The 12,987-nt window shown below is 47.1% G+C and overlaps 1 protein-coding gene and 1 long non-coding RNA gene across 2 annotated transcripts in view; both read left to right on the plus strand.

Annotated features, from left to right (window-relative positions):
- Positions 1–12,987, plus strand: part of LOC310712949 — a 2,318,697-nt gene that overhangs the window by 1,703,994 nt on the left and 601,716 nt on the right. The window lies entirely within an intron of this gene.
- TIMM50 (translocase of inner mitochondrial membrane 50) overlaps positions 1–12,987 on the plus strand; it is a 34,879-nt gene that overhangs the window by 8,713 nt on the left and 13,179 nt on the right. Inside the window, exon 4 of the mRNA XM_083516288.1 lies at positions 9,877–9,898. Coding sequence (XP_083372414.1) covers positions 9,877–9,898 — 22 coding nt within the window. The remainder of the gene's footprint in view (positions 1–9,876; positions 9,899–12,987) is intronic.

Genomic DNA, 12,987 nt, shown 5'->3' on the forward strand with positions numbered 1-12,987 from the left:
TAGACTGCTTTCAGAGGTGATCCAGCAGATATAATGCATTTCATTAATCCAAAGGGTTGCAGCGGGTTGATAAAAGACTTTCCCAAGCCTCCAAGACCACTTCAGTTTCTGGCACCAGTGCTTCTGCACTCCCAGTTACTTCTCTCTCCTTCCTGGTATTGTCACCTGCCCCCTGCAACATACCTTTCCTGCCACTCATTCTGAAATGTCTCTTGCCACTCCAGGCTCTCTCACTTGGGCCAGCTCTGATCCAGAACAAACGATACGAGCAAACCAGGCAAGCCTAACTTTGAGCAAAGCGAACATATGTTTCTTCATTAAGCACAGGATATAAGCTAGCCTGAGCCAAGTCCCCACCTTTCCCAAGTCCCTTTTATGCCACCAAAAAAAGACGTGGGTGGTGGTTTCCTGCTCCACTGTGACTCAGCCCCGAGACCAGCAAGAGGCTGTGGGGAGAAGTCTGAAGCCAGGTTCCCATAAATGTTTTGTGGTCCTTATTGTAGCAGGCACATGTTGCCATGGATGTGTGAATGGGCCTTGCTGGTGGGAGTTTGTGCTACCTGTTGTCCTGGGAGCTGGAGCTGGGTAGCTCTGCATATTCAACTGTGGCTTTTACTGGCTCCCTTTGCTCCCTAACGCATCCCTTTGGAAACAATTGCCTTAATTGGGCTAATTGATGAAAAACCTCTTGCTACAGCCCATTTGTGGGTTTATTACAGATCTCCTCTGAGATATCGCTGCTGGTGAGAGGAGCGGGAGCGTAGGCAAAACACTTCTTTCCTGGTCTGCTTCCTTCATCTCTTGTAGGAGTCTGGATGGGAAAATCCTAGTGTATAAAGTTCACTGCAATTTTCTGTATACTTCTGGGTTTAATTGCTTGTTACTGAAATAATACAGTGTTGGTGTACACCTGGAGCAAAGCAAGGTTATTGCACAACAGCTATACCTGCTTCAGATGGTGGTTAAGGGTTACAGCATTATCTGTCTGAAGGACCCCGTTCCATGGGCCTCTTTTTTTGTAGCCCCCACCCCTTTAACATGACCGGCCAGTAAGTGGATTCTTTTGGCAAGTGCAATTAATTTGGGTACCTTGAGTTCAAATGTGTTTGTGGAGGTTACAGCTTTTTAACTGTTCATTCTTACATAAGTTTGCTCAGAATGGCGCTTACTCCTATGTAAGTGGGCAGGGCTTTTTGAATTAATGTATTACAAAGCTTGGAAGTTAGGTTAGAGTTTGTTGGGGTTTTTAATCAAAACTTCTTAATTATTGGTGCTTTGTAAAAATTGTGATTCACCCTCCATAGCTTTTCATGTGGGGCGGGGGGGGGGGGAGATATCTCCGCTTTCTATACTAGTACCCTTCTGTAACCATTTCAAGGAGGCTGATTAGGGCTGCCTACTCTCTTTTGATATGCAGCACAAGCCTTGAGTGCTCTTGAGGGAAGGAGGTGTGAAGTGCTAGTGGCCTTGCATGTCACATACCCAAATTAACTGTTTTGAACTGTGGGTAAGACTTCCTTATTGCCTTTCTATAACTGGGCAGCTTTTGATGTTCAAGACAAAGCTGTCACTTCTCACTGTGCTGCAAACTGCAGCTAAATTGTCTTGGGGAAGTGGCCTGCAATATTCCTTTGCAAAGAGTTGTCCCAGGTGAATGGCCCTTCTTTCTTCCCTTCCCTTCCCTTCCCTCCACCTACCTCCTTCAGTTGGTGCTAACACGCTCCTTTCATGCTTCCACAAATTCCTTCTCACCTTTGCAGGCAGCAGGTCGGCTTATTGCTGGCGCATGCCAGCTCACTGCTTTTGATCATTTGTGCTAACAAGGTCCTTCCGGTCACAATTGCCCTCTTTTGCAGAGGTGCGTGTCATAAGTGTGTGTGCTGGGGTGGGGGGAGCCTCAGAATGCAAGGCTCTTTTGCCTATGCCTTGTCTCTTCCCTTTCTAAGTGAAGGAAAGGAGTTGCTGCATTTGCCTCTACGATACGATAATCTTTATTGTCATTGTCTCATACAGAACAACGAAATTGAAAACCTACATAAAACATTCAAAACCCAACAAGCCTGCTATCCCAGCCTGATTAGCCCCCTAAAAACTCTGATACCCCATTTTTAAATACAATATACTCCCATAGAGACTACCTTACACTGCATTTAAAACCAAAATCGCATTTGGATAGAAACTGTTCCTCAGGCGGCCAGTCCTAGTCTTTATAATCCTGGACCTTCTTCCAGAAGGCAGAAGCTGAAAGAGATCATTTCTTGATGTTTGATGTTGTCAGAGGACTTGATCATTACTTTCAAAAGGGATGGTGGGCGATGGCTGCTGGAATAGAATAAGCTGGAAATGTGCACAGCTGTAAGTTTATAGCAAAATATATCCCCTTTATAGGAATGTCCGCGGGGAGCGTGGCATCTGTCAAGCTGATAGAAGGGGTGCAGAGTTGAGGGTTTTCACAGCTGAAATTTCCGTGGAGATATTGGGGAATTGCCATGCTTTGAAGTGGTTGTGCGCCTGCCTTTCTCAAAGGTATTTGTGTCTTTTCCCTTACCTGCTGTTCTTGAGCCATAATAAAAGCCCTTTGGTTTTGTTAATAGCCCTTTTTAGGCTGCCTGTCGCATTCATGTGAATGGCCGCAATGAGGCCGCCTGTGCTGGAGCAAATGTGTCTTCTCCAAAGGCCTTGGCACACTTCACAGCTTCCTGCAAGTCGCATGGCATCACCTGGGTGCAAGAGGGTCTTCAGGGGGACCTGATTTGTCTGGACATCTTTGCCTAAGTGGCTGTAAAATGGGGCTGGCCTTTGATCTGCCTCTCTTTCCCACACTGTTCCTTTTCCTCCTTCTCTGGGAAGTGTGGATCTGCAGAAGGCAGTTTCTTGATCTTTTTTTGTTTTGTTTTTTAATTACAAATTTCCTTTGTCACTCTTCAAGCCTTCATGTGCACAGCATTGATCTTCCAGCTTCTGGTTTTAAACAAAATGCAAAACTAGGTTCATTCTGGTGAGTTCCAGAAATATTTCAGCACGGATATCTTGAAAAAAGGCTTATGGATTCACATGAACCTTGGAAGGTGGGAAGCTTTGTGACAGTAGAGAACAGAGGGAGCTAGAAGATAGCACATTTTAGGTCCAGCAAGGAAGAAGATGGAGAGAAATTGAAAGCAGCTTCCTGTAATGTCTTATCACCAAGATGCACAATTGGAAAAAATTTAGAACTTGGTCAACCCATATATTTGTGCATACTGGAATTGCACATCTGACAGTTTGCTTGTTTGTTTGTTTTAATTTTTGCACATGTCTTAGGGCTAGAAGAACTTCTTAGCTCTTGGCAGCTTAAAAGCTGGAGACTTGCACCGAGGGGCTTGGATTAGTTTGTTCACAGTGTTTTGAGCTACTTGGTCCTAACGGCTCCTAAACATTTTGGAGCTGATGTTTAAGAAGTTAACATCTTCTCCAAGGATGTCTTATGAACATCAGGTAGAAAAGAGGCTTTTTGTTAACCACACGTGTAGGTGTCCTGGTGTGCATTTGATCCTGGTGTCTGTGGTGTGTGTTTTTCCAGATCTAACCCTCAAGGTGGCACTGTGGAACTTTGAAACTGAACTGGTTTTGAGATTCCTGTGGAAAGTGTTTGGTTGTAGAAGCATCCACAGAGAGCTGAAATTCTGATTCACTTAATTGCTGAGACTGGTTAACCCAGGGAACAAAATACCGATCTGAACGCTTTTTGCTGGCTGATGCACCCCAGTCTGTGTAATGCAGGTATCCCATCTGCTGCTTCTCTGGGTCAATTTGGATGGCTGCAGTGGGATAGCATCCTGCACTCTCTCTCTCTTGTTCTTCTTTGCTTATCTGGCCTCCTGTATACAGTACTCACAGAGGCAGTTTTTCCATTCTGTCTTAGTTTTCTTTTGAAGGAACCTGGAACCCATGTCCCGCGAAGTAGATTCAGAAGACTAGGGGAACATCAGTCTAAATGACTAGCACTAAACAACTTGAGCATCACTCTTTAACATATAATAATCTGTTAGGTCAGTTCTTTTCAAACTGTGTTCTCCCAACATTCTGCAGGTTTCTCAGAAGCAAATGGGGATCCTCAATGTAGTGTAGTGTGTGAGCTTATTTTCAAGGCAGCTTGTCTGCCCCCTGCACATTATCTCTTGCAGTGAGCAGGCGCTCGGGGAGAGATATTATAGAAAAACGGCCTTCCCACAACTTGGTGCCCTCCAGTTGCTTTTGATGACGACTCCCGTCAGCCCCAGAGAGCACTAGGAGTTGTAGTCCAAAACATCAGAGGGGCACTGGGTTGGGGGAGGACATTCTAGATGGTTTCCTTGTGGGGTGTACTCACAATTCATGCAGGGGAACATTGCAGCCAGAAGCCCTGGCCAGTCCTCTGTTTTTGCACCCTAGAACATTTGCCAGAATATTCTGCGAAGCACAGGTGTTCCACAGCAGGCGTGTCAGGGTGCATGTGCTCTCTGAAAGTGCATTGAATTCGACAGACTTTGGTGAATCCCTCAGCCTTTATGATCCCTCGAGTCTTCTTGGATTGAAACCAGTATAGAGATCTAGCTTCTAAAACCCAGCCAGACAATGGTGCCCCTGGGGATGCCATCTGAATTGGGGAGCTGCTTGACTTGGGCCAGCAAGTGCCAGGATGCTCTTCAGTATTTACATGCCCAGTTGGGCTGACTTGGTAGCAATGGTGGCATTTGGTTAAGTACAAGAAAGATGGGGCTTGGAGGGCTTCTGACAGCTGCCAGTTCTCTGTTTGCGCCCAGTTGTCAGCTCCAGTTTCCTGCCCTGCCAAGCCAATGTTCCACTACCCTGTACAAAAGGGAGTTGGGAGATTAGACACTGGATTAGTCTTGCTGTGCCTTAAAGTCCTTCGCCTTGCCATTTCCCAGTTATTTTACATAATCCCAAACACCGGAGGAAAGGCAAAACAAAGTGATTCATAAACTGTGTGTGTGTGTTCAGTGACTGACAGAATTAGATTCACCCAAGAGCGCTTACTGGTACCTTTCTCTGGACCTGATTCCGCCTCTGCTCTGACAGTCCTGGTATAGTTCCTTTGCAACGTGTCCACAAGGCCAAGAGCCGCCGTGAGGTTGTCCAGAGCAGGTCAGTGCCGAAGACTTTGTGGGATTGTTTCAAGTCCCTTGTTTGACTAGAGGAATGGATCATTGTTTTCGTAGCGGGGTCTTGCCCATTTCAGGTCAGCAGCTGCCGGGCTCCTGCGCCTGTGTCTGCGAACAATGAAATCTTGCTTGCAGCCATTCTGTTGTGGCTTTCAAGGACTCTGCAGCACTCAAAACAGCTGGTGCATCGCTATAGAGCCTTTCAAACGGGGCTGAGCTTTTCCAGTGAGTCGTCTTTGCCCTGTGCATCAGTGAAAGTATCTGTTACAAGTGTACAGTAAAAAAGATTCAAAATTTGCAGGGCCTTAATTTCAACCAGCACAGAACTTTGGCAACCTGGAAAGCAAAGTCCTTCAGGCAGACAAATCCATGCATGCACAGCTTTGACCCATTTAAGAAGACAGTCTCACTTGATTCCCCTCCCCCTTCCTCCTCCGCTCTGAAGACTTACATCCTGTTCAGAATTTGGATGTTTGCAGATAACAGTGCTCATCATGCTAGAGTACAGAAGTACAGAGTACTTCTTCCTAAGTTCAGATTAATAGTGAAAATAAAGCAATGATGTACCGTAGTTTTGGCATAAATGCAGAGGGGAAATCCCAAGGCCCAGAACCAGAGAGCTACTTCAGAGGCACACAGGAGTTTGAGCAGATGTGATAGGAGATAAATATAACATGTAGAACAGCAGACACACACACAGGTGTCCCCCAGGTGTACCACAAACTGTTTCACAGGCTGTGCCCGTGTGATGGTCGTGGGGCTGCTAAAAATATCCGTAGGCATGTAGAACTGGTTGCATTTCTTTGGATCTTAATCTGATGTTTGCAAGTCTGAATGGCTCCTTTCCAAAGAGGAAGGGGTCTTGTTTTCTACGGAGAAGTTAGAGGCACTGTGAGAAAGAAGAGATGGAGAGAATCGTATCCTAGTAATGCCTTCAACAGTAACAAAGGTTCAAAGGTCTCCACCCCCATCATACTGCCCGGACGCTGAGGTCCAGCGCCGAGGGCCTTCTGGCAGTTCCCTCATTGCGAGAAGCAAAGCTACAGGGAACCAGGCAGAGGGCCTTCTCGGTAGTGGCGCCCGCCCTGTGGAACGCCCTTCCAGCAGATGTCAAAACGATAAACAACTACCTGACATTCAGAAGACATCTTAAGGCAGCCCTGTTCAGGGAAGTTTTTAACGTGTGATATTTTACTGTATTTTTGGTTTTTATGGAAGCTGCCCAGAGTGGCTGGGGAGGCCCAGCCAGATGGGTGGGGTATAAATAATAAATTATTATTATTATTATTATTATTAAGTATGGATATGTGTTGCTTAAAGACATACCCACTCCCTGCTCCCTTCTTCTTGCAGCAAGAGGGCGTGAAGGAGTAAGTCAGCCCATAGAACTTCTTGAGGGCAGAGGCTTTCTCAGTTGTGGGTGCCTCCCCATCGTCCGCCAGACACCTGGAAGGGAGCCGGGCAGTGCAAAAGCAGTTTTCGAGACTCGTGTTGAATCAGGATTACTAAAACAACTCCCTGCTATAGTTACCCTTTGAAAAATCTGTTGGCACTGTGAGCTTGAGAACTGTGATTGAAATGGGGGCTCGGGGGCTCTATAGTATCTGAACCTGGGGCACATGAGGGTCAGGGCGATTAGGGCAGTGTTTATAGAAACATGCTGTGTGGAGGTTGCTGGAGCTTCTTCGCTGATTGCGCAGCGCAGCTCTGTCCCTTGATGCAGCCCCGCAGCTTCAAGGCGTGAGAGCCATTTGGCTGCAGCCCCAAAGCTCAAGTTACTTTGTCAAGCACAAAATGGAATAACCCCCAGCTCAAAAGTGGTAGCTGACTCCTAAAAGCAGAGATGTCAGGTGTTGGGGATATGTTCCCCCAGTCATGACTGGTTGTGGTTAATGCAAAGAGGCACTCTGGACATGCTCATTGTTGCTTTCGACATGGTAAGTGTAGTCTCTTGGCAGGGGGCTGAACTCTCACTAATAGTTATACTGTAGATGTGTTCTCGAAGCTACCAGCATGAATTTGACTAAACTGCAGGAGGCAGTGGAAGACAGGAGTGCCTGGCGTGCTCTGGTCCAGGGGGTCACAAAGAGTCGGACACGACTAAACAACAATGATGCCTTTGTTTTGCTCGGGTGTCTGTCACTGGTGGACTCTGTCAGGATGTGCCAAACCTGGACAAGGGACGATTTGTGGTAACCTGGAGGAAGAAAAATGGGTCAGAGCAGTTTCCTTTCCCCTACGGCATTTAGCGCATCATTTTGCGTCACAGCTGGGCAAAATTGCCATTTATTTATTTCTTGCATTTATCTCCTACCTCCTCAATTAATCCCCATATTAACCCTGTGGGGTAGGTTAGGCTGAGAGGGAGTGACTGGCCCAAGGCCACCCCGAGAACTTCATGGCTGAGTGGGGGATTTGAACCCTGGTCCTAGAACAACCTTCTAACCACTGCATGTGGCCTTAAATCTGCAGTGTGGCAACTATCCTGTTACTTGAGATCACCAAAGACTCACCAATTGCTGCCTGAGAAGAGTTAAGGGATATTTCTAATGGAGATAGCAAGTACGAAGAGGAAAGAGATTGAGCGTCTGATTTGTTTCTGTACCTTTCACACTAATTTCATTTGATGCCATTGGCCCCATTGAGATTCCATTGGGAAGAGGCATATAAATTGAGAGGCTTTTAATACCCTGCCTTTACACAATAGCTCAGGGAAGCTCACACCGTTGAACAATTTGTAAGAGCTTTATACAATAGAAGAAGGACATAATCCTGTTCAATGGATAGCTGACTTCCAGAGCCGCTTGCTCAATGCCACTTCCAGAATCCGTGACAAAACCTCAATTGCTTCAAAATCCTGTTTCTTGCCTTCCTAGGGCAGCCTTTGCCAACTCTGGTGCCCTTTGGATTACAATTTGCATCAGCACCAGGATGCAAGTCCAGACAGCTGGCAGGTGGCGAAGGCTGCCCTAGGGCATCTTTGCGTAGGTGCAGCAATGACAACTCCTGAACCCACGTTGTGGCTTCCACCAGCTCTGCAGAGCAAACACAGCCCCCCGCCCCAGCCATGTCAATTCCTCTTGTTGTACCAAAGCGTTGTCTTGCTAAGCTTCCTCCGTGTCTGGGTCTCTACCGTATCCTGCCCGTCCTTTTTAAAAATAGGTCCCTGCTCCTGGAAGGGTGCTGTGGGTTATGGGAAATAAATACACCCCCGCCACACACACACAAACCAACAATAACCCGTGTTTTCTGTGTGTGCCACTCTTCCTTCCTGTTGCCCATTTTGACCCTGCCTGTTTTCCACTGACCTGTCTGCATTGGAGGAACAGCCAGCACGAAACCACTGTCTGCAGCTGCCACATCCCTGAGGTAGTTGCTGCTCTGTAAACATTGAAGGAAGGAAGGAAGCAAGTCATGCCGCTGCTATGCAGCCTCGCTCCAAGAGCATTTTCACCGGTGAGATTTGGCTGGCTTGTTGGAGACACCTGAGCAATGTATGCATCCATTCTGCTACAGAGCTCTAGCGCATGGGTAGGCAAACTAAGGCCCAGGGGCCGTATCCGGCCCAATAGCTGAAAGAGTTTGCTGACCCCTGCTCTAGCGTGTAAGAATTGCCTCCCCAGATCAAGCTAACAGTGGGGAGGCAGCAAGGCAGTGGGCTTTCCGAATGCCCAGCCCGGGCTGCCTTCACCCTTGAAGATTATCTTGATCTCTCATGGCTCATTGACCCTCATATTGCTCTGTGGTGAGATAGAAGCCTTTCTCACTGCAATACCTCAAGGACCACCTCTCTCCATATGAACCTACCCAGACCCTGCAATCATCATTTGAGGCCTTTCTTGATGTGCCCCCTCCACGACGGGTCCAGAAGATGGGAAGACTGGAAAGGGCCTTTCCTGTGGTGGCTCCCCACTTGTGGAATGCTTTCCCCAAGGAGGCTTGCCGTGGGCCTTCATTACATACATTTAGCACCAGGTGAATCGCTCCTCTTTTCCTAGGCCTAATTAAACAATCTATGGCCTTTTAAACTGAGGGTGGTGGTGGTTTTGTTTGTTATTGTGCTATGTATTTTTGTAGTTTTATACTGTAAACCATCCTGTGATCCTCAGATGAAGGGTGTATATAAATTAAATGAATAAAACGAATGTAGACCAAGCAAGTCTATAAAGATGCATTTCCCATTTCAAGGTTTTCTGGTGCCCATCAAAGGTAAAAGGCAGCTGCCTGTTCCCAGGTGGGAATTTGGATCCTCCTGGTCCAGAATCTTGAATTGGTTGTGCTTCTCTGCCCAATTTTCTTTTATTGCTGATAAAATAGGAATGCCGCCCGGCTCTTGCTTCGTAGGGCTGAACAAGCTGAAATTAGTAAAACACTTGCATGAAAATCCTTCCTCCAGCTTTGCTTGCTTTCGGGATAGGGATGTTGCAGTGGTTTTTTTAATTGTGTTTTAAGGCTGATGCGTTCGCCTCCCTGAGCTCCTTTTGTGGGGGAAGAACAGAATATAAATGTAATAAGTAAACTGTAAAATGGTGTGGGTACAGCTGCTGGGGGGGGGGGGGTTTAAGACATAAAAGGCAAAATAGTAACTGTAGCTGAGCCTTAATTATGCTTGATCAGAATAAATGAACTGGGAAATAGGCACACTCACAGGCTGTTTCCCCTCTGCTCTTGCCTTGTGACTTGAAACATGCTGTGGAGTCAAAAGAATTATACTACCTTCTCTTTCTCTTTGCAGATCCCCGATGAGTTTGATAACGGTGAGTAGGCAGACCATCCTTCCTGCTTTCTAAAAGTCGCCTTGATATGTTGGAGTCACAGCAAGCTAGACAGAGGAGAGCCCTTGTTGGGAGCACTGGAAGACTTGAGAAAGAGATGTTGTTCTAGGGGCCTTTCTGCGCCTCGGAATACCTTAGTCAGCGCTTGGGCTTTTTATGTTTTAAGAATCCCGTGCTTTCATCCCTACAAATATGCCAATTCCCACCTCAGATCTTGCAGTACAGATGCCGTTTTGTTGCAGGCGTGTGAATGTTCTCCACGTTTCAGTTGAATTATCTCCTGAAGTTTTTGTAATGGCTAATCAGTCAAAGTGGAACTGGAGCAGCTGAAAAGCCATAAGATTCATGCTTACCTGACGACTAGTCCTTGTGGTACTTTCTCAGCACAGTGATGAGCCCTCGCCGTTTGTGTGGACCAGATTTGAGTGCATTTGAGAGCGAAACAGGTGCTCTGGTGGCTTCTAAGGCCTGCTAGGCAGCTTTCCAAGTGCTGGTAGAAGAGAGCTTTATGCATGCTCTGGATGGAAAGGTGGAGAGTGTGATGACTAGCGGAAGTGTCATTGAGTGCAGCCTTTCTCAGCCTGGTGATCTCCAGGCACTTTTGTTTTCTTTCTTCCAAAATTTTTTATTCATTTTATAACACGACTAAACAACACAAGCAGAAAAACAAACAATACAAACAGTTTCTTGTCTTATCCTTATTTTTTCTAAACATTGTTAGGTGAGCTTCCCCAAGTCCCCCCATGTGATTTTCATTTTACCTCATCTTTAGCAGTTTACATATATCATAATTTTAACCAATTTTTTAATCACACTTACTTTTACCATAAGAATCTTCACGTTTTATCCCTTACAAATAATACTATTCTAAAATACACCATCTTCTACTTCTAACCCTACAGCCTATATCCACTTCCAAAGCTATTCTAAGATTTAAATATTAGCATATTTTTTCAAATATTCTTTAAACTTCTTTCAGTCTTCTTCCACCGCCTCTTCTCTCTGGTCACAGAGTCTCCCAGTCAGTTCGGCAAGTTCCATATAGTCCATCATCTTCATCTGCAGACCTCCAGGCACTTTGAACTCCCCTTAGCCCCACCTAGCAAGGCCCGTGTTTGGGGCATGATGGGAACTGTAGTCCCAGCAACATCTCCAGAGCACCAAGTTGGAGAAGTCTGAAGCATCCTGTGTTGCAGCCTGACCTTAAAGCTGCACAGAACAAAGGTCAAAAACACTAGAATGGGGGAAAGGGCCACCGTTCTTAGTTCTCAATGGTTTTACATTAAAGCTGTTGTTTGACCCAGGTGCAATTTGGGACATGATAGCATTTTGTACCTTGTGTGCATCAATAGATTTCCCCTGCTCAGGCACCTTCTTCGCAGCTCAAGGCACATCTGATAAAAGCCTGAGCTTGTCTTCAGAGTTTTAAATTTGTGCTGCCAGCTAGCCAAGCGCCTTCCGACACTTCAGTATTTAAGCAGCTGAGAAGTCTGGTGGGCAGGCTGGGGGGAGAGATGCAATTCCCCAGAAGTTAAGCTATAAATATGTTAAGTCCTTGATGTGTTAAACCGGAGAGTAAGGGAACAGCAACAGGCGTGACCTGCTCACCCACCCACCTCTTTACAGGGGGAAGAAATTAAAACCCCACGTAACACTTCCAGGAATAACCAGAATTGCTTTACATTTCTAATTGGGCGGGTGAAAGGTTTGGGGAGGAGGCTTTTTTTCTGCATCTGCCTTGAGAGCAGATGTACCGGTGCATAAACAGCACGCCTGCCCCTTGTCGAGAACAGAAGGTCAGGCGGAACTTGTGCCGGGGGGGCGGGGGGAGTTCACAATGCTTCTGCTGCGCCCCACAGACATCCCCACCCCAGTGCCCGTTCTTGGGGGCTGCTGGAGGCAAAGAGCAGTCACTGAGGTTACGATGCGAATGAATGGAGAGGCGGGGAGCCTTTGGGGCAGGGGAGAGGGGGGTGCGAGGGGGTGTGTGCCTGTCCCCTGGGGCAAGGCAAAGCCATAGGCATTCCAGATGTCCTCTTTAGCTATTCCGCTTTTGAAGAGAGAGAGGGGCAGGTGGAGAGGCAGATTTCAAGACAGAATCCTGTGGGGAGCGAGAGCTTTGGGTCAGACTCTGAAGCAGCTTCCTCCAACCTGGCGCCCATCAGGTGTTTCAAACTCCCATCCCTCTCAGCCAGAATGAGCAGCGGCCCAGAGCGACGACGGGGGTTGTCGTCACAAATACCTGGAGAGAATCGGGTTTGCAGAGGCCTCTCCTTTTCCGTACCATTGCAGAGCTGTCAACTTTTACCTTTTTTAAAGGGAAATTCCCTTATTCCGAATAGGATTCCTCGCAAGGAAAGGAAAAAGTTGACAGCTATGCCATTGGCGTGTCTTGGTTGCCGGAGATTTTGCTTTGCAGCTGCCGGTTTGACTGGGACAACCCCCTGTGTGAGCCTCTGGCCCAGGGGGGCCCCCAGGCGTGATTCTCTCCTCGGAGTGCCTAGTTTTGGGTGTCTCCAACGGTCCCGCTCCGCGGAGCAACCATCGTCTTCCCAGCATCCCCTCCCTGGTGCATCGTCAACAGCTTTTGCCCGTTGCCAAAAAAATGCACACTTTTGAGCTTGGTTTAGTGAGGACACTGTTGGGCTATTTCTAGCTCCCTTGTCCTGAAATACTTGCACATGAGCGGGGTCATTTATTTATTAATTTAATAGGCTTTCGTAGTCCAGGAGTTTCAAAAGCGAACGGAGGCTCTTGGGGGGGGGGAGTCTGTACAATAGAAGGCCAGATGGAACTTAGCGCAGGGCTTTCAGAAAGCAGATTGCCCAGTTAGGAGAACTTTCCCGATAAAATATGTAGGAAACCAGTAGGGAGGGGAGGGTGTTGTGGGTTTTTTTTTGCCTGGGATAGGAAGCTTCTTTCACCAGCTCCTTTCAGCCGGCCTGGCATATGCTCCCAGCAGATTAAAAGGCATTCTCCAGTCGTGGCCCCATTGTGGCCCACAATAGATTTATTATTTCTCTTCCCCACCCCCACCCCCTCCTCACCTCGTTTACACTTCCCACCACTTT

This window comes from Podarcis liolepis (genome assembly GCF_965112155.1).
Source record: "Podarcis liolepis genome assembly, chromosome: 7".
NCBI classification, from domain to species: domain Eukaryota; kingdom Metazoa; phylum Chordata; class Lepidosauria; order Squamata; family Lacertidae; genus Podarcis; species Podarcis liolepis.